The sequence below is a fragment of the Lissotriton vulgaris genome, chromosome 9, assembly GCF_964263255.1.
Source record: "Lissotriton vulgaris chromosome 9, aLisVul1.2, whole genome shotgun sequence".
NCBI classification, from domain to species: domain Eukaryota; kingdom Metazoa; phylum Chordata; class Amphibia; order Caudata; family Salamandridae; genus Lissotriton; species Lissotriton vulgaris.
Window position 1 is genome coordinate 1212242017 of NC_141697.1, and position 21836 is coordinate 1212263852.

At 43.0% G+C, this 21836-nt stretch overlaps 1 protein-coding gene across 2 annotated transcripts in view; it reads right to left on the reverse strand.

Annotated features, from left to right (window-relative positions):
• Window positions 1-513: 513 nt before the first annotated feature.
• HMCES (5-hydroxymethylcytosine binding, ES cell specific) overlaps window positions 514-21836 on the reverse strand; it is a 44974-nt gene continuing 23651 nt past the window's right edge. For both annotated transcript variants that reach the window (XM_086939303.1, XM_086939304.1), the window contains exons 5-7: window positions 14629-14789; window positions 4542-4734; window positions 514-3251 (exon numbers count right to left, since the gene is read on the reverse strand). In XM_086939303.1, the coding sequence (XP_086795429.1) occupies window positions 3045-3251; window positions 4542-4734; window positions 14629-14789 (561 nt within the window). In that variant the 3' untranslated portion in view covers window positions 514-3044. The remainder of the gene's footprint in view (window positions 3252-4541; window positions 4735-14628; window positions 14790-21836) is intronic.

The following is a 21836-nucleotide window of genomic DNA, read 5'->3' on the forward strand; positions in this document are numbered from 1 at the left end:
GATCTGTGGGTGCACAAGAATGGAGTCGAAGGAATGCCCAGAACCACAATTACAGGGCGAGACTGAAACAAATTATGTTCAGGAAACTCCTGAAAATTAAACTCTTCAGACTTCACTTAAGTCTGACATAGCACAAGGGTCTATCTGACATTTTTTCAACCCCTCCTGTTTGGGTATTAACCACTCTTTTCCACAATGAAACTGTATTTTCCTACTTTTTAGAGCCCCAAAGGTACCGAAAGGCATTAAGCAGTCCTAAATGTAATCTTAACAAATATAATCTAAGTCTTAATTTTCTTATATTCTGTACAGGGTTGTAGACCCATTTCTGTAGGTCGAACTAGTGTAGAGCGAAAAAAGCAAATGTTCTCTTCCAGAATGGGAACAAGAGTGGGTATACTTAATCTCCTATGCAGTAAGTACTACCAGTAGAAACTATACTATGTAACATCCACGAGCGGACTTCGTAATGTTCAGGTCTGTCAAGGTGAGCTGCTGGAATAAAAGAGACTATGCAAGAGAACAATGTTTATTGGAAGTTGTAGCATAAAATATTAAATATATTATTACAAAAACATATCAAGTTAGAATATTTACAAAATGTTGAAAAGAACAGTTAAGCTAGGTGGAATTCGAATTTTATAAAAATTTGCAACAGCATATTTAACTAGATCTTATTCGCTACTTTATATTAAAAAAGTTGGAACCCTAAAGCAGTTAAAGAACCCATGACATCACCTTACATTAAGCTTATTGAATGAAGTTTATTTAAAAAATGCGAAAGCGTACATCCATGACTTCGAATTTTGTTGCTCTAAACCACAGCACAACACTAAGTCGTCAATGTGTCACATTCCCCAAAAAAACGATGGCAGGTATTTAAGCTGGTTTCATATAAAAAGGTTGCATAGTACATACAATGGTGCTGTCTCATCTTAAAAGCCTGAAGTGGATTTAAAAGTATAAAAGCTAACTCTTTTCTGAAAGTGCACATTCAAGGGAGCTAAACTGCCTTACCACTATGATTCTATCACTATTTATGTGGCCAATACCTTTCTACTTGGTCCTCAACAAACATCTTGAACTACATAAAAATGTGTTGCAGCTCGTAGTGGTCAGCTATAATATTTATTAAGTCTTCTAAACAAACTACTACTAGCACATTTTGTCTCTGCTAAACACATTTCCATAGCTGGCCCAATTCACAATATATGTTGCTTACTTGATAGGTATTTAGATGCACAAAAACTCTACTTTGCAAAAATAAATATTCTGCGCTGAATAACAGAATGAGAATTTGCAAAAGTTTGCTTTTTGCAAAGTGATTTTATAGATGTAGAAATGTGCCGTTAAGGTGTTTATTTAGCATTCACAAATGCAGAAGCGATACGTTTTGTGTTGGTAGGGGGGGAGAGGGCCAAGGAAGGCTAAGAATTACAATCTTGTAAATTTGTAGGAATGAATATATCCACTGCAGGCATTTTTCCACCCTGAAAAAGAAAGGCACATTTGCTACTGCCAAAGGCAGAAGAGACTTAGCAGGGTGGAAATTAAGGAGAACATCCCAAACCCAATATTGGAGTAGATTTTCTACCACAAAAACTATTTTCACCATGAGAACAAATTCTATGTGTAAATGCCGTTTGTATCACTTTTATGCAAGCACAATTGTTACCAAGACGAAATTTCAAGCGCATAAACTTTTGGCATGAGAGTATGCATAGAAATGTTTGATTACCAGAGTGTTTCTTATTCAGGAAATTTGCTCCAAGTGTAGGAGCAATCCCAAGGAAGCAAACTACAGCATTTCAACTAGTGTCCCAATCAGGCAGGTATGCCATTGGCTGCTCACTCATTCCACATTTGCGACATTGCGCAAAGTGGAAGAATGCCAAAATAATGATGCTTGCACTTTCACAAACTGTAAGCAGATTAGTGTCATATTGTATTTAAGGCATATACTGGGTGGTATTTAAGATTAGATGCGCTGAATATTTAAATCACCTTTGTACTACTACAGAGTTTCAAACAGCTCTTCTCGACATTTATTTTGCCAAACTCTTGTGGAGTATAGATTAACTTTGAACACAGCTAAGTGAGATCCTTTATAGATATGATGCCTAACCTTCCAGGTCAAGAGGGGGACTTCACGTTATTACATATAAGTGCAGGATTACATTGAATCAACCATTCATACTTTGATCTACAATGTGAAAGAGCTAATTCAGTGAAAACAAGCTCTCTTGTATGATGTGGAAATCTGCCTCCAAATAAAGTCCTACCTCACTAAAGATGGAAAAGTGACGTTAAGAAGGTTTAACCAATCACTGTGATTTTAAAGGTGATTTTAAAGGTGAATATTTATTCCCGAAACATCAAAAAGGTTTTTCTGACGGTACTGGACAGGCTGCTGTAAAAATACTACTACAGTAAGATAAAGTTCCACTTTATCAAATGACAGTTGGTCTAAATAGTTTCATATTATTTAGTTTACTACCTATAGTACCATGCAATTCTATATGGATATCAACTCTGGGTCATTGTGTTCTTACTAGGCTGACCTCAAATCTAAAATAAACGGAGTCAAATTAGGGGTGGCATCTGATAAACAGACCTCATAATACATTGGCCCTGAAAGAAACGTGTTTCACAAACCAGATTTAAAAACTATCATTAACTCTCGCACAAGAAAATGAGGCGTGTGAAGAGGATGGCATGGATTCATAAGTGCAATGAGATCATTGGGTCACGCAATCTTATCTCAAAGAACGGCTGTTTATTTCTGGTCGAAGGATTTAAATGGCACTATCGACTACCCTGGTAGACATGATTGATGCTTACCCTTTATTAGTGTATAGACAGAAAAATGCTCCCATAAGAACAGGACAACAACAGATGTTAGTGTCACATAAGAAATAACACATAAAGCAAAGGGGAGAGGTAAAGTTTGTTACTATTTGGCACAGAAATGCCCCACTAACACCAGAAAACTTTGGGCTGATAATAATTGTTCTATTCACTTTGGAAAACAGTCAAAACTGATCTCAGTTAATTTTTGGCCTCTTTGGCGAAGGCTCCTCGTCTTCTTTCTTCAGCCATTTATGCATTAAACCTGCACTGGTTTTCTTTGGTGGTGTCTCTTGTTTGCAGAGTGGTTTGATTGATATGGGAGAACAAAGTACTTCCTTTTTCGGTGATGTACTTTTCAGCCAGCTCAACATATTCTTGCTGCTTGCACTTAAAACAGGTTCCTTTAAAAACAAAATGTGATTTTGAAACAATTTTTCTTCCAGGTTTATTACATTGTATGTATTAACAGCAAAATTGAAGGATTGTGATCAATACATGTTGTTGAATGTTAAAACTTCAAAAACAATCATAATATTGTTAGAAACGAATGCATTTTACCAACATTGAGAATAAATAAGTCTTTATTCTTTCCTTAAATCGCAAACTACTGCATTTAATTTCAAATGGTTGTGTGCTCCAGGGTTTAATAACTTGTTGTTGAAGTAACTGCTTTTGCAGTTGACATATTTGCACCTCACTTCAGCAGGTTTGTAGTCTGCAGTAGCACTGTGTAATAACGTCTTTCTTGTACTGACATCATCTATTTGGAGGTACGTGTCCAGTTCTATGTTTTCCACTGCTGCCTTTATGAAATAGTAGACTTAATTCAAACACCTGAATGATTGTACGCTGGAGATATCATTTGTTTGTAACGCTTATAATCTAGATCACCTGAATTTTGCTTTTGTATCTCATAGCATTATCGCTTACCATGTGCAGAACCACAATTACAAATAAAATGTTTTAAAAAGATTCCTGGAACAATTATAGAGGCTTGCCTCAATATGAAAACGGATTAATAAACAACTATGAAGTCAGAACCTAGAAATTGCTAAGACAACATAGTATGATACTCAAACCCACTACTGCAATAATTTACAAAAAGGGAAAAGACTGACATTTTTGGAACTCTAGAATAACTAATCAAAAATGTTTTTCTGAACTTCTACATTTCAGATTCTGCATTGTGCATATGGACGTCAGGTACAATTGCGTAAATTGTGTTCAATCATATGGAACCAACTTTCATACAGAAAAATCCCTGCCACTACTCCTACATTATCTATGAGAGTTCCTTCCCCATGCACTTAATCCTGGTTTTGACAAAAATACATTTGCATGCATATCCAAGGTGCAAACTACCTACAAAAGGTATGTAAACCGCTACCTATGAAGGTGTGTAAACCCCAAAACTGGTCTTTGAATGCTTACTACATTTGGGCATACAGATTCCCTAGGTTGACCACAAGTTTGCTGAAGCCCTAAATCTCAGAATGCAGAAATTCCACCATACTTACAGAATTTACATAAACACCTATCCCTTATGCTTGTGAAAAATTCATCCAAAGACCCAATCAGTATTGCCATTTTACCCTCACAAACATTTATTTAGACATCAAGATAAAAGAGGGTCAAACGACGACATGTGCATGAGAACAGGCATCTTAAAACTGTACAGACTTTAACCTCACCTTTTTGCATTTCAAGTCAACAGGCACGGTGCACTCCGGTGTATTGTTGCGGGCATTGTTCACTGTTTTGGAGACCGGGTGGCAAGAAACATTTTCTATGGGATGAATATACTTGAGGGCTTCTTGTGCTGGCACCTGCCCGAAGTCGAGCCATTTCTGGATTGCCTCTTCACCATCTAGTATAGCTGGCATTCTAGAAATGTAGATGACAGAATTGATTAAAAACAACAAATTCACCTCTCAAGCAGAAAGCTAAGAGAGCTCAGATTTCTCATTTAACCCCTTGCCCGCTGTGCAGGTGAATTAGCGAGTGGGTGGGATTCGGACGGCCCCCGGCTGTCCTCCGCACACGCCCACCGTCACGTGGGAAGGTCAGGGGCCGTCCGCAGCACCGAATGGGTTAAGGTCCTGGCATGTAGTGAAAGGGACTAGAAGTTGGAAATGAGGGTCACTAGGGTGAAGCTATGGTGGAGAAGAAATTACTTACTTACTTACCTGTAACTCCACTCCAGTTCTCTAGAGTTGGTATCGTTCATATATTCACAACTTGAGATTGTGATGGAGTATCTGCACTATGTCTAGAGAGGAACATAGAATACTTTTTCAGTGGTATCACCAGAAGTGTGGATTGTCTCAGACGTTAGCTGTACCAGTACTGGTGTGAAAACACCAGGACAATGAGAATCAGGGTACAGCGACCCACCTTCATCTTCCTCAAATCTCTGGGAAACAGGGGAAATGTGTATGCAAAGACGTTGGACTCTCAGACCGAAAAGGCTTTGCCCTTGTTTCCTGGTAGCCAAAACCTGCTGGCGAAGCACCAGTATTTGTTGTTACTCAGTGTGGCAAACACTAGGCAAACATGTCTAGTGTGGAGTGCCCCTATTTGTCGAAGATACATTGCACTTTATCCTGTTGGAGCACCCACTTGTGGTAGTTCGACACTGCTAGAATGAGTGAGTGTGTCTGCCTGACTGTTTTGGCATCCTGGTAAATGTCTATAGAGATTTTCATCTGGTGGGAGATGGCCCTGTACTATAGCAACTACACATCTTCAGGAGAGAGGCTGGGATCTTGTTCTTCCCTACCTGGTGGTGTATAACATTAGCGTTCTGTTGTCCTACTAGTTTTTGGAGGAATGATTGTAAGCGCAGTCTTATGGTTTGCAGCACCAGGATATTTATGTAGAGCAACTTTTCTGCATCTGACTAGAGGCATCCTGTTGGCAGTTCTTGCATGTGAGTTTTCCAGCCCCCATGAATGCATCCATCGTTATCACTACCCAGCCTGATGATGGGTAAAACATGGAGGCCTGCACTGTGATTTGCGTAGAACCTCCACCATAGCAGCACCTTTTTGAGTCGGCTTGTGACTTAGTCCAATGTTGACCCACGAGCCGCCCTTCTGCTCCTATTGATTATTACGGTTTTGTTGAATGGGCTTTATCCAGAGGCTACAAAAGGGTGTTGGGCTTTATCCAGAGGCTACAAAAGGGTGTTGGGCTCTGAAGGATGACATCAGGTCCAGCAGAGATTTGAATAGCCTGACTGTGACTGACCGCTTGGAAAAAAAGGTAATTGGAATGGCTCAGAGCCTCAATGCTCTATTCAAAGAGGGAAATGCCTTCCCCAGTTGTGTGTCCAGTATCGAAGTTTCCTCACTGATTCCATAGAAAACTAGTCAATGTATAGTGTCAAATATAATCTGTGTAACAGAGTGATGCAGGCTGCTGTAGAAGTCTTTGCCTCTTCACTTAACTGAGCTTTGATGAGCCAGTTGTCCAAGTACGGATATACTTGGTGACCCTGCCCTCTCATAAAGGCGAATAAACAACCACAAATGCCAGTACTGATAACTATTCAAAATCAATTTGCAACGGACAAAAAAGCCACTGGTCAATCTGTGTCCGGTGTAATCAATATTTATTTCATTGGAAAAGGCAATTTATTTAATGTTGACCTCTTTCTCAAAGGAAACACCGCAAGTTTTTACAAATGTTGTAGAATAATTGTTATTGAAAAAAAACGAATAAACCACCACACTTTGTGTTTCAACATAAGAAAACACTATATACAAGAAAATTCAAAACATGATCTGCACTCAATTCATTCATTCAAACTGTTCACCATTCACACCAACTTTCTTCAAACATCCTCTCTAACATCCATACACATACTCATACGCCCCTAGCGAAGATGAAGTACTTGCAGATTTAAACAACCTAGGGGGTCATCGACCAAACAATGCAATAGTTTTCATAAATCAAGGCTTGGCTGTGCTGAATAACGTAAAGGAATTTGATATACAATTTCAACTAGCACATAGCCAGCCTCAGCTGTCACAACAGTGCATTTGTTAGGTAAACAAAAAACAGGTCTACGCGTTTCGAACCCCTTTTGGATTTGGGGGGGTTCTCCTCAGGACCAAAAACTGGAAAGGAAGAAAGAAAGAGAAAACGTGTTTATCCATTCTGACTTAAAATCTCAAAAGTGTGCCACCTATACATGCCTGCCTCTTACCTATTTTGTAATCCAGAAAATGGACAATAAAGTTGTGGTTGAATCTGCAGGACTTTTACAGGTTCTAAAAACAGAGTAAAGCAAGACAGAACAACTGGATGTCAATGAGTGCCCTGTCAGAGGAGGCAGCAACTGGCACTAGGTGAAAATCCAGGGTACCGGCTTGAGGTCGAATGGAAGTGCCCTGAATTGATAGTACGGCCTCTCCAATGAAAAGCTGAGGTACTTCCTGTGTTTCCATTGTATGGGGAATGTCAAAATATACTTCTTGAAGTTCTAGTGAGGACATGTAATCTCCTTCCTAAAGCATCAGTAGGAATTCCTGGAGCTTTCCCATGTGAAAGTTCAGGAACTTGTTCATCTTCCTGAGACTCTAGAGTAGACTACCACTGTCCGTTTTTTTTCTTTCATCAAAAATAATCTTGAATAAAATCACTGGCTCCTCTGGGATTTCGGGACACACCCTGAGAAGGAGGAAGATAATTTTCTATTGTAGCTCTCTCAAGTGAAGATAATGTTCCTTCCTGGGTAGGCAGGCAGATGGTTTCTGTACAAATTCCAGAGTGTGTACTGAGTGTGCCACACCCACTGGTCCAAAGTTATTGACTCCCATGTGGGGGCAAAAAGGGAAATTTTCTCTCCTGACCTGAAGGGTTGGAGATGGTAGGGAGGTAGCTGTGAAGAGCGATTCTCTCATTGGTTGTGCTGTAAAAGGGACTGAGTGGCGCCTCTTTACCATTTGGAAGATATGCCATATCCTTGCATTTGGTTTCTGATGTATGTATATCCTTAAGCATATCCTGATGTATGGGGTAATGTAGTCACCCTTGACCTAACTATTTGGATTCATTGTGAGCCACGAAAAGTGGCTAAGCCAGCACTGGAACACTACAGAACCTTGAATGATTTCACAGTTTCCCAAACAATGTGAGTCCATGAAACGACACGTCTAGGATCTTTGCTTGCACTTTTGAAAGGAAAACTGCAGAAATCAGCCATCCATGCCTCCTTAAAACAGTTGCTCATGAGAGCTGGCGGATGCCCGCATTGGATATATTCAATGCCGGATTGATGATGACTGAGGATGTTTGTTGCTCCCACAGGGACGACCGCCTTGGCAGCCTCTCTCTTGTCTTCAAGTATGAGGTTGATCAGTGGCTAGAAATCATGACACATTTGGCAGTCATAACGGACTGAAATTGGAAAGGCATTTGCAGCTTTGATCAACAATGCCGCTGTCAAACTAACTCTCCGCCCCAAATCAACTATCCATTGGCTGTCTCGGTCAGGAATTGGAAACGATGTAATAACAGAATCTGGCTTTGACCAGCCCAAACGGCAGGCTGAAAACGAATCGGGGGCTCTGGTTCATCAATCTGCGTGGAAGGGATTCTGGTTGAACGGGTGTTTTGTTTTCCTCCTGGGTAAGTTTCACTATTAATCATTGACTCTGTGGCCTCGTGTGTAAGTCCACCATCTTCCAAATCTGAATATTTGTCCGAGTGCCCCATATCTTTTGGGGTTGTCATACCAGTAGGTGGGTGATAGCTGTGGGAGGTGTCTGATAATACAAGAGGCAAACAGTAGACGGTGGATGTAGAGTATAGACAGGGATGGAGCCCAGCACAGGGAAGATGTTGGCTGCCTGGCAGGCTGTTGAGGTATCCTCCATTAGTTACAAAGTTGTCAAAAATACAACTCCCCCTGCATGACTACTCGTTCATTAAAGTAACAACGAAGTTCGTAAGATTGAAGGAGGATTGTCAGTTACGAAGGCCTGTGGCTGATACTCCTGGTATATTCCCTCTTCATCTAAGAGTCTTCGTCAAAGTTAGGTACATCATGCACATCCAGCCCCCTCTGTACTGCTTCCGGGACAATGTCCTGGTTGCAGACATCTGCCTTGAGCTTAGAGTCCAGAAGCTGTGTGATTAGACTTGCTGTCACATTCCTAGGTGATAAGCAAAATTACATTGAAAAATCCATTGTTTTCAGTTCCAACGGTGCCCTTGAATGGGCTGTTGTGGACAAAGTATTAAGCATCAATTACAGTCAACGGTGAAAGATGGTTCATCATCAGCATCAGAAGAAAAGACATCCTTAGGATAGTTACTGATGGTGGTCTTGATGCAGAAGGAGCAGTTAACAACTAGGCTGTTGTCAATGAAGATCTCCTCAAGAAGATCTCCTCACAGTCGTCGGGGAGGGCTCTTCCAATATTTGCACGGGGATGTTATCACAAGGTTTTCGTCAGCAAATGCGCCTTTTCCTTCATTGTTAACAAGGATGACAGATGTCACCAGTGAAGATGGCAATTCAGCTAAGGGACCAAGGGAGCTGGATTTTCCCACAATTGTTTGAACAGGCTGGTGTTCACCTTTTCTGGAGTGATTTCCTGAGGAAATTCCAGCCGGGGTTTACTCTGAGGAGATGATTGCAGGCACTTAAGGCTACACATCCCTCCCAATGGAAGGTCAATCTAACCCTTTTTGTTTTCCCAGCTTCAATGGTCTATAGGCCATACTCACAGTTTCGAGAGCCACGACAAATGATACCCATTACATTATCTACAGCTTGCACCATTCCTAGTTGGAAAACTTTCATTCAGCCAACTGAATAAATAAGCAGCGGATGGTGTATTCTATTCCACATACCCACAGCTTCCGTCTGCTGCATTCAAATTTAACGTGCAAAAATATCCCCAGCTTTGCAAATCCTTAACATGGGCCTGACTGCCATTCTGGGATGAAGAGTTTGATTTCTGGGACACAAGGCAGAGGAGAGCACTCAGAAAGAGGGCGGGGAGAAGGAAAGAATAATTGAAGGGGCTGATATCAATATTGAAAGAAGGAAATAAATAAAAGCAAAAGTCCTTTATGCCCAATGGAAAACGTGATCTGGTATGGCACACAATGTGCAAACCCTCACAGTCACTGTTTTTTATCGAAGCTTTGAAAACAGTGGGGAAAAATTAAACAATGCCCTGGTTTCAAAACAGGGAAAACAGAACAAATTGGCTGGACAGGAAAATTGGCAAAAAAGTTCTACAGACACGCAGTCAATATGTACCACGTGACCACAGTGTTTATATCCCAAACAAATTTATTTTCTTTTTTACTGAAATTGTCAAAGTTTCAAAAACACGGGCACGAACAAAAAACCATCACAACAGTGAGTTCATGTATACAGTATCTACAAATATACAAATTTACAAATGTACAGTACTTACAACAACGAGTCAAACGAAGCAAATAATAATGACACACCAAGGAACAGTAAAACATACAGTGATCCAAATAAATTGCAGTTATATACAGTGCAAAATTAGTGCATGAAACAGAGGAGAGAACCAGTCCTTAGAACTATGAAACCAAGGTACAGGCGGGATAGATGGAAAGGAGTGCCTGCCTGTCTACCAAAACCTGTGGTCAAATGTTTATATGGGGTTGCACGACTAGGGTCCAAAGTAGTAAGGTGAATTATATCCTAGAGGCACCCTTTGAGATTGCCACAGGGTGGGAGTGTCGACGCGTTTCGAACCTAGATGTTGTAGGTTCTCTTCAGGACAGGGACTGGGGACGGTAAATCTGTAAAGATATACGGAGTTGGTGTCAGAATTGTATATCATAGTACTATAACGGTCTACTCTGACTCCACAAGATAGAAAAAATGATTACCTGCACAGGGGCACACAAGTTGCCGTAGTGTCGGTAAATCTCAATGAGCAGTCAATTCTGAAAGAACATACAAAAAAGTACTCAGCACGATGACAAACCGGGGTGTCTTTGGGTTGTTTAGAGCAATAGCGCAAGGCCTTAGAGAATGTGAATCATACCTGTAATTCACACAGTGATGGACTGAAGACGTGATGCCCGCCAAGCGGTGCACACTCAGGATGAAGAACGGCCCACATTTTGCAGCGCAGGTGTTGTAGGCTGAGTGAGTAACCACAAGAGAAGGATTCCCAAGGTTAGCAAAAATTACCCAGTGTTAAGACCAAGTTTGACCAACCAGTCACAGGCACGGAGAAAGGGAAAAATTCCTACCTGAATTCAAAATAGCGATAATGGGGGCGCCTGGTCACTGAACCAAATTGAAGCCGGCAGGCGGTTTTCGATTTAACCGAGGCCCACTACAAAAGGAATGGAAACGATTAAGTATAGGTCTCGTGGTCTGAAAGCCGGCAACGCTAACAGCACAGAAGGGCGCACACAATTTGCGCGAGACACTTACTCGTGTGGAAGGAATCAATCAGTTGTTTCCAAAAGAAGTTCAGTCTGTGGATAAGGCGCGGCGCCCTAAAGGGGTATTTAAAACAACCGGGTCATGAGACTGGTGGGTGTGTCCAATGGGGGACTGCTAAGGAATGCTGGTAGATGTAGTTTGAATATACCACGCTCACAGTGATACAAGAGAACCCAATTCCACAATTGTCACAGTTTGAAGACATCTAACATTTTCCATAAGAGTCAGAATACATCATGATCAGCACAACAAACCACAGGTAAGAACATACGGTCTCATTGTATAGTCGCATAGTCTCAACAATAACATTGCTGCTTGTATAGATGGTTCATCACAGAAGCATATCGTGAGCATATTTACAACATCAGTCTAAAGCCTTGAGACGGCACATATTCACAGATTTATAAACAAGACTCTATAATCCCATGACCAGTTTGATCATCGTGTCAGAAAATGACTGTTAGAAACCAAACAGCCGTTTGGAATTAGTGAAAAACGGAAAAAACAGTAAAGAATTGCAGCACAGCCAAGCTCAACAGCATAGATCGAAAGAAGTTCATAAACTGGCAATTTCGGACATTTCATTCAGACCGGAGTTGGATGTATCGAACTTTAGTATGAGGTACGCCTCTTTTTGAGAAAGGCGAAGATCAGGGTCACCACTGCCACCCCTGATAACTGCTAGAACAGTCCATCTTATGTCGTGACAGGAGTGTTTTTGTTGCAGGAAATGAGAGACCAGGGGTGCTGTCATGTTTTTGTTGTTAATTCTTGAACGGTGTTGGATAATTCTCTGGCGGACCTCCTGCGTGGTTTTGCCGATGTACAGCTTCTTGCACGGGCATTGTATGGCATACACAGTATACTTGGTCTTGCAGTTCGTGTGTTCATTGTGACGCCAAAACTTGTTCCCATCCGTGAAAAGTGAGCCTTCTATTGTGAGGTCGCAGACGGAACATGTCCCGCATTTTCGGTGCCCTTTGACTGGATTAGCTCCGAAAATTGTGCCTTGAGAGTCCCTTTTTGGAGGTGGTCTGGTAGATGTAATCATTTCACCAATGCTCCTGTTCTTTTTGAGAGCAAAGAGAGGGGCACCTATGTCTGGAAGGATTTCCTGCACCAAATGCCAACTTCTTTTGATGATTTTTTGGAGTTGGTTGGTGTGGGGGCCAAAGGTGGATACACATACCATCCTCTCAGTCGCAGGCCTGGGTCTCTGGGAGGTTATCCCTTAAGCTCCTCCCTTATGGTCAATACCTCCAGGTGAGACGAAACTGCTCCACCATCCAGCAATTCGAGTTGCACGGACAAGGACTGACCTCCAAGCTACAAGAAAGAGGTTACCCTCATAAACTCTTGAAGCACTCTATGAAGACAGCGAGATGGACACCCAGGGAACATCTTCTTGAGAAGAGACCCAGGCCTGCCCTGGACCAGTGTTCAATTCCCCGCCTCGGCGGGTCTTGGGCTCAAAAATTCCACGGACTCGATAATTCTCGCTCCGGTGCCTTCTCGACTCACGGGTTCACACTCTGCGACTCTGGGCAATAGCTTGCTTAATCTCCACAATGGCCCCTCGCGGTGGGATGCCTGGCTTTCACCTTGTGGATACCCTGCCAGGGTTATCTCACAGGGGAATACCAGGACGGGTTCCCTAAGCAAGCGCGGAGATGCCCCAGGGTAAGTCGTGCGCTATATAAGTTTCATTCATTTCATGCCCCGGTTGTTTTAAATACCCCTTTAGGGCGCCGCGCCTTATCCACAGACTGAACTTCTTTTGGAAACGACTGATTGATTCCTTCCACACGAGTAAGTGTCTCGCGCAAATTGTGCGCGCCCTTCTGTGCTGTTAGCGTTGCCGGCTTTCAGACCACGAGACCTATACTTAATCGTTTCCATTCCTTTTGTAGTGGGCCTCGGTTAAATCGAAAAACGCCTGCCGGCTTGAATTTGGTTCAGTGACCAGGCGCCCCCATTATCGCTATTTTGAATTCAGGTAGGAATTTTTCCCTTTCTCCGTGCCTGTGACTGGTTGGTCAAACTTGGTCTTAACACTGGGTAATTTTTGCTAACCTTGGGAATCCTTCTCTTGTGGTTACTCACTCAGCCTACAACACCTGCGCTGCAAAATGTGAGCCGTTCTCCATCCTGAGTGTGCACCGCTTGGCGGGCATCACGTCTTCAGTCCATCACTGTGTGAATTACAGGTATGATTCACATTCTCTAAGGCCTTGCGCTATTGCTCTAAACAACCCAAAGACACCCCGGTTTGTCATCGTGCTGAGTACTTTTTTGTATGTTCTTTCAGAATTGACTGCTCATTGAGATTTACCGACACTACGGCAACTTGTGTGCCCCTGTGCAGGTAATCATTTTTTCTATCTTGTGGAGTCAGAGTAGACCGTTATAGTACTATGATATACAATTCTGACACCAACTCCGTATATCTTTACAGATTTACCGTCCCCAGTCCCTGTCCTGAAGAGAACCTACAACATCTAGGTTCGAAACGCGTCGACACTCCCACCCTGTGGCAATCTCAAAGGGTGCCTCTAGGATATAATTCACCTTACTACTTTGGACCCTAGTCGTGCAACCCCATATAAACATTTGACCACAGGTTTTGGTAGACAGGCAGGCACTCCTTTCCATCTATCCCGCCTGTCCCTTGGTTTCATAGTTCTAAGGACTGGTTCTCTCCTCTGTTTCATGCACTAATTTTGCACTGTATATAACTGCAATTTATTTGGATCACTGTATGTTTTACTGTTCCTTGGTGTGTCATTATTATTTGCTTTGTTTGACTCGTTGTAAGTACTGTACATTTGTAAATTTGTATATTTGTAGATACTGTATACATGAACTCACTGTTGTGATGGTTTTTTGTTCGTGCCCGTGTTTTTGAAACTTTGACAATTTCAGTAAAAAAGAAAATAAATTTGTTTGGGATATAAACCCTGTGGTCACGTGGTACATATTGACTGCGTGTCTGTAGAACTTTTTTGCCAATTTTCCTGTCCAGCCAATTTGTTCTGTTTTCCCTGTTGTTGAGATCCAGGCTGGGCAGATGTAGGATCCAAAACCTTCACTGTTCCACAGTCTGGTTTCAAAACAGTCATGGTTCTAAATCAAACAAACTACTGTGATTGTGTACTCAGGGCAATCCAAGCATTGCTTAGAAAACGGGGGAGAGGTGGGGGGGGGGGGTGGGGGGGGGATTAATTATAAGAATGTAGGTAAGTCAATGAATTGCAGATGTAGATTTACCGATGTAGATTTAATAACATACACCGATACTAGACACTTGGCCCTTTAATCCTTGCCTGTGATGGATGAAGTTTACACCTTTGGAAGCTTCCACTGTGATGATACTGTAGGAATATAATGGTTCCTCTCCATTTGGTGGCTCCCAACAATCAAAAATCCCAGCAATGGTTAGCAATCTCCATCCTTTCCATTCTGCAACATCATCTTCTGCATCGAACTGCAAATAAAATACAAAACGGATAATGGTTGAAACATAACACGCAGCACACAGTTATCAGTTAAAAGTGTGTAAAAGGAAAACAGTTATAAAAAGTATACTAATATTTCGCCCACTTTTGTGACTGGTTCTGATTGCTTTCCACCGAGTGCAAGAGCCTGACACTACCCACCACCAGTTCTTAATTTGTACAGATAGTTGCAGGTGGTGAGCACCAGCAATAATTTTATGTCTGGCCTATAAGACAGCTTTAGCGGTTTCGTCAGACTATTGTTTGTATAAAAAATGTATTGTATACTTACATATAGGGAACTTAGCTTGTAGTCTTCATCTATTGGCCAGTTATGTTGTCATTCATACTTTCCTTTCGCCCACTACAGCGTACAAGATAAAGCAATGGTACAGCCCACTTGACCCATTGGCTTACCATTCTGTGAGTGCCTGTATTTAGCTTGTGCACACTGTGCACACCCAGCATTAATGTAGTCCACGTCAGTGTCAAGGCCAATGTCCTCTTTTTTGACAAATTCTTTATTTTGACCATCATAATAATTGATATATCTTATTTCCATTTTCAGAGTGCCAGGAAGCTCCCCTCACACTGCTATCGAGCCGTCTGCCGCTGCTTGCAGTACGCAGCATCTAGTGCAGGAACTGCCTTGGTGGTAGTATTGTTTTAATTTCTTTCCTTTCTTTATCATTCCACGATGGCCACACGCTCCTTACAAACTACCAGACAACCTTGGACTGCTAAAGAACAGTGGTTCACTGCACCTTCCAGGCTATTTGAGGTCCAGTGTTTGTCACAAAATAGGAAGGTATTTATGAAATACAAGCTCTTGATTGCTGTGACCTCTGCTGAATACAATCTTTAAAACAGAGTGACACTGAAGAGAGGATGTGCTGGTACTGACAGAGCATCTGATTTTTGAACTGAGGAACCCAGTTCATGTCTCAGCCTCGGTCTCAATATCCTGTGATTCAGGGCATATTATTTAATCTTCCCGTTCCTGAGAAGAAAAAAACAATCTGACCTTGTGTAATGTAACTGGTGCTCATGTAAAACCTGTAATGACTTTGGGCCGAGTTCATTCTATATAAATCAGCCAAAAAGAAAACCCTCTTCAAACCTCAGATTAGCGAGTGTCTGTAGAGCCAGTTTGAAATTACATGAAGCGCTCTATGGCAAGCATAAAATTATGTTTGCAATATTGGCCTTAAAATCAAAGTACTGAGGAGAGATTTTCATTTGATAGTACAATGGCCCAGTCCAGCTTTAATAACTCAGGCATATTTGATCCTGGTATAAAGCTGCGGTAGGTGGGGGTTTCTGAAGTGAATACAGGAAGTAGTCTATCCTGTTTCAAAGATCATAGAAGGTTTGCATGTATTTCCTCTTAGAACATGGATGTAGTGCAAACGTTACTTGGCTTCGGTCTGTCAAATGAGAGGTGTTGCAATCAAGTTTAGGGTTTGAGGTGCTGCTTTTTATTGCTCAGACGTGACCCTTTTATTCCATTCCTCCAGGGCCGGAACAGCCCAAACTCAGTTTGCTCAATGCCTAAATGTATAGTCTGTTTTTCGTTCCTCGACATCTGTACATTGTTGGCATCTGCTTTTTTAGATCAAGCCTGGGCGGCGCATATGCTGCTCTGCGAGGCATGCTGTATTGAGGAATGGAATAAAAGCCCATTTCCTGCACATCTTTTCAATTGGCTCCTGTTACATCCTTTCAAAATCGATGCTTTTTATTCGTGAATAGGCTTACTAGTCCCTCCTTGGTACCTACCGCCATGCCTGCATTTGTAACCTCACATAATGACTGCTGGACTTTTTACTTGTGGTCTTACACGGCGGTCTGATTTATGTAGTCGGTGAGCACAATTTTCTTTATTGGTAATTAATGTAATGTAAAGAGCTAACGCCAGCTTTAGCAATGGAGGCCTTTTTCGAGGGGGTGGGGAGTATTTGCAGAGCGCTATGCATGCTTTCACTTAATGGGTGGTCAGCTATAAATATGCCCCTCCAACCCCCTGCACAGACACCGTGCGAAGCAAGCACTGTTAATTTGCCAAAACAGTTTTTTACTAACTCAGCTCTATAAGTTTGAAACATGCTCTGTTCCTTGCCCACTCCCCCCGCTGCGCTGCACAGATGGCTGCAGTTTTTTTCTTCACTATTACAATTTTGGTTGTTTTCAAGCGCCCCATGCCGCGCTTTCACATTAATAGAGGCCAAGCCCCAGTCTAAAGAAGGGTCCGTGACTGCTATTAAAGTGAAACCGCGGCATGGGGCGCTTGTACCAAAAAAAGCAATTGTTTGTCAACTTTGCAAACAAATGCTTTTTTGGGTAAAAGCTCTTCATACCGCACTTTCACTTTAATAGCAGCTGCTGAAAATCAACACAAATAAAAGGAAATATCATTTACAATGCCAATAGCTCGAACTCGCGTAAATTTGAGACCTATTGCATCAGCTGTTCGTCCTTTATATTTTTAGCAATGATATTCTTAGCACTTGCAATTTTGTCTGTAGCTAATTTCCTTTTTTTGCTGCACGACCTCTGCGAGATATGTTTATAATTTCTCGCGTACGCATGGATATTTCGGACAAGGTTCTAATGGCTGCTTCTGAAGGGCTTGTTTGTGGATTGTGTGTAAATTGTGGCTGCTTAGTTGCTGTATTACCGGAAAGCATAAGGAGTTATTATACCTGGGATCATCATAAAAGAGGATCACTAAGCAGTAACCAAGCAGCTGATGTAACATTCGTTTTACTCTGCTCTACTGTTCATTTTTGACGGGTCACGAGTGGTGGCAGTAGGATTTTTTTCACAAAGGCAGAAGCCATTGCGTTACTTCTTGAATGCTTACAAAGTGTCTGAATTCTAGGTCTGTGGTTCATACGTCTAAACTACTACATTAAAAAACTTAAAATATAACAATAGAAATGTAATCTGCTGCATGTAACTTCAGCGTCCAAATCCATTCCTTCAACTGCTAGCATCAGCTACCAATGTTTCCTAAATAGGACTAACTGGGTCAGCTAGCAAGTTGTACGGGCGGTTGCAAACTCCCTTACCATAAAATGCCACAATGCAATTAGTAGACTGACACCATCAGGGCCGGCTCTAGGCTCATGGTGGCCCTGTGCAGGGAGCGTAGGTGGAGGCCCCCAGAAGAGCCGGGGTTTAGAAGGTGAAAGGCTCAGCCATGCAGGGAGCAGCGGAACACGAAGACGTGTGAAGGCAAAGGGAGGGGCTGAGAGGTACAAAGTGAGCCAGCCAGAGACAGGCTGGAGCGAGGTCGGAATAGACTTTAATAAAGCCAGTGGTGTAACGAAACGTGAGGGGGCCCCCCTGCAAAGCACAATGAGGGGGCCTCCCAGTGCCCGACGCACCACCTACTACTTTGCCCCACCTACAAAAATAAGCCGTCACCTAAAGCCGTATTTTGAGCACTTATCGATGCGTACTCCGAACAGCAAACATAAATAGAATGCACTTTAATTGTGTTCTAGGGCTGTCTGAATGATTAGATCCATGACTGATAATTAAAGGGAACAAAGACACAAAAGTCACATTACAAATGAATACATACTTTTTTATTTATAACCCTATTTAGTGCCAGGACGAGGTCATTCCAGGCTCTTTAAACACATAGCTGACATTTTTCTTTTAGCAAGCCAACTTTATATTCCTTTTCATGAAAAGCATTCTCACACTACAGTTTTAAATGTAAATTTCAAATGCAAGGAATAGGCAGAGTGGGGTCCCAGGGGGTACTGGAAGAAGAAAAAAACTAAGCCTCTGTAAGCAGTTTACAAATGTATGTTGAATGTGCACCTCACAGAGCATACAGCTGACTGTTGTGGTGCACTGTAGCACCCAAAAACACTTTACAATAATGTACACCACATGCAGACATGTAATAGCGCTCACTGGGTTGAGCTTATGTAGCACGTAGCTCAGAAATACCATACAGTCTGGCTAATTTAGAGATGACCCTAGCAACAGTTAATTATTAACTCAATATACATTAAAATCGAATATTTCCTGCCACCCAAGAAATTCTTATTGTTTTGGGGCCTGAAACAGTCCGAACTGTCACTCTTGTAAGAGTGTGAATGTTAGTACTTGTGCTGTCACTATCACTGGCTGCAGTTGGCAGGGGCAATGTGCAGTGTCCACCTGATGACAGCCCTGGCATTTATTTTTTATGCAAATTAAGCACTGCTCCAAATCTGGTGGTGGCCAAAGCACTAGGTCAACACGGTGCCCTTCTCTGGGGTGGTTGCAATAACTCCCGGCAACACCGGCACTGGTATCCTAGAAGTAGGCATAACAGGTAGCCCATTCCCTAGATCCGCCATCTTAAGAAGGCACAGAAGGCAGCTTCCTTCATCATGATACACATGCCTGCACTGGCTGCCAATGTGAGGATTCCCTGTTCTCCTCGCGGGTAGTCCCCCTAGTGGTAAGGACCCCACAGGGATTCGCATACGGAGGGGCCTAGATACCTGGTGAGAGAAACCACCAGGGGAGTTCAGGTTATGGGCTGCTGCAACTAATCTGAAGGCAGGGTGTTTCGAAGACCTTTTAGGGTTTTGTGAGAGCGCTTGTTTCTCTATGTGACCCCTGACCATATCCGAAGCTCTGGGTGATCGCCCCAATGTGTTTGTCCCTGTGGGAGCGCCCTGTACCTCCCTCAATACATGAGTGTTTGGCACTTTGCTTTGGCATCCATGGTGGGGGAGAAGGGGAGAGGCACGGGTGCAGTGGGAGCGTTCTTCAGTTCCTGGAGGACTAAAACTCCAAGTTCTAGTTTAGTTGTTCGGAGGTACTGTACAAGTGAGGACTTGCACTGCACACACCCCACCTCCTCCTCATTCACCACCAAAGTATCTACTTCCTAGGTATGTGGCAACAGTGTGTTACACCCTGATCTAAGGCCATCATTGTAAGAGGAGAAGGTGGGGATGCAGAGACTACCCAGGGAATGGAGGAATTAAGGGGGTGAAAAAATGTTTAAAGCGAGAGGGGCTACAGGGATAAAGGGTTTAAGGAGATAGGGATTTAAAGGGGTAGAAAGAATAGGCGTGCAGGGGCTCAAGAGGAAGAAGCTGCGGATGGTTTAATTCCCACCCTACCCACCCACCCACTGAGGCTTCTCGGCACCACGGACCACTCCTGATCGGGCTCGGACAGACTCACCTGAGGCCTGGCCTACAGCTTCAGTGGCAGGCGAAAGCGGGCAGCAGAAGAGGACAAAGGCAGGGGCTAGTAATAATTAAATTATGGCTGGGGCGCGGCACGGTGACGACCTTTCTCAGTAGTCTGGCTGGGTTCTGGGATGCCTCACCTCACTCCTCACGTGCACTTTTAATTGTGCTGCTGCGCAATGCGCATGACTGTATGGCATTGGTCACCAGTCCCACCCTAAGCCCCACCCTGAAGACGCACAGACAAGGAAACATCTGTTGAGCTGCCAAGATTTCAGATTGCTGTGTGTGACATTTTTATAATTTCAGTGTAATTATGAGTGACATTCAACAACTATGAGTGACACTTTCTCGCAAGCAAAATCACGCAATGAAGGCAAGGGAAACAAATATCAGAATCTTCGCGCTCCTAATAAAGTAAATTAAATGAGTGGCACAACTTTGCAGACAGACTAATGACTGCTGAGTTTGGTGTGCCCTCGGATCTCTGTATGATTCGGAGCACTGCACGCATCAGGTCTTGGCCCCATGAGCAGAAGGCCTCAAACCGTCCAGCATTTATTGCACTACCCCTTTTGGCTGCAGGCCTTACTTTCTATGTATAATAGACTGCAGGTTAATTCTGTGTGTAGCAGTGGGAACCATAGAGTGTACAGCTGTGCGAGGCTGTTTGCGTGAAGGTGGCTTGCATCTGTGTGCACAGTGTAGCTGTGCACAATGCTATGTGCATGCAGGAGGCTTGCAACTGTGTGCCCAGTGTAGCTCTGCACTATACTGTATAGATGCAGTAGGCTAGCGTCTGTGTGCACAGTGTAGCTGTGCGCTATGGTTTATGGGTGCAGGAGGCTTGCGTCTGTGTACACACTCTAGCTGTGCACGGTGCTATGTGCATGCAGGAGGCTTGCGTCTGTGTGCACAGTGAACTGTGCGCTATGCTGTATGGGTGCAAGAGCTTGCGTTTGTGTGCACCGTGTAGCTGTGCATGTTGCTCTGTGCCCTACAGGAGGCTTGCGTCTGTGTGCACAGTGAACTGTGTGCTGTGATGTATGGGTGCAGGAGGCTTGCGTCTGTGTGTACTGTATAACTGGGTGCAGCAGACCTTAGAGATCACGGCTCAGGCCGCATCTCTCAGACTCTGCCTACATGCGACAGGATGTCTGTGTACAGCAAGCTTCAGACTGCATACAGTGCGCCCAGGCCCCAAACTCTGTGCAGCACCCCTCAAATTTATCATCCAGACCCATGGCTCTGACTCTGTGTGCAGAAGACCCCTGTCTCTGACTTTTCGCTCCAGTTTAAGGCTTTTGCTGCTCAGCAGGCGTCTGGCTATCTAGCGAAACAGGCATCGTGGTGCTTAAGTTTAGCATTGTGAGGTTCAGTCTCCAAGTATACTTTTATTTTACTTTGCTATTTTGTATGGCGCGAACAAGACCCTATGGGATATCAAGGCGCTTTATAATAAACCCTAGGCACACATTTATTTGAAATTAATATGCAGCTGTATTTACATATATCTGACGCCAGCAGCCTCAGTACTTTTAATCTGTTCGAAAAGCACCTGGCTGCCAGTAAATACAGGTAATCCCGATCCCGCTTTCAGCATTGCTGAAATAAATGTTTTTAAATGTCCACGGTCTGGATCGCATTTCATTCCAAGTCAATTCAGAAAAGCACGCCTCTTAACACTATATTTTCAGCAGTGAGCGAGGGGAACAAACCTGAGACCTGCAATGGACCACTGATCACTCTTTTCTAAAGTGTTTCTCTACTATTAACTTTTTAAGGACATTGCAGATGCCCCAATAAGTGTAAATCAACCCTAATACA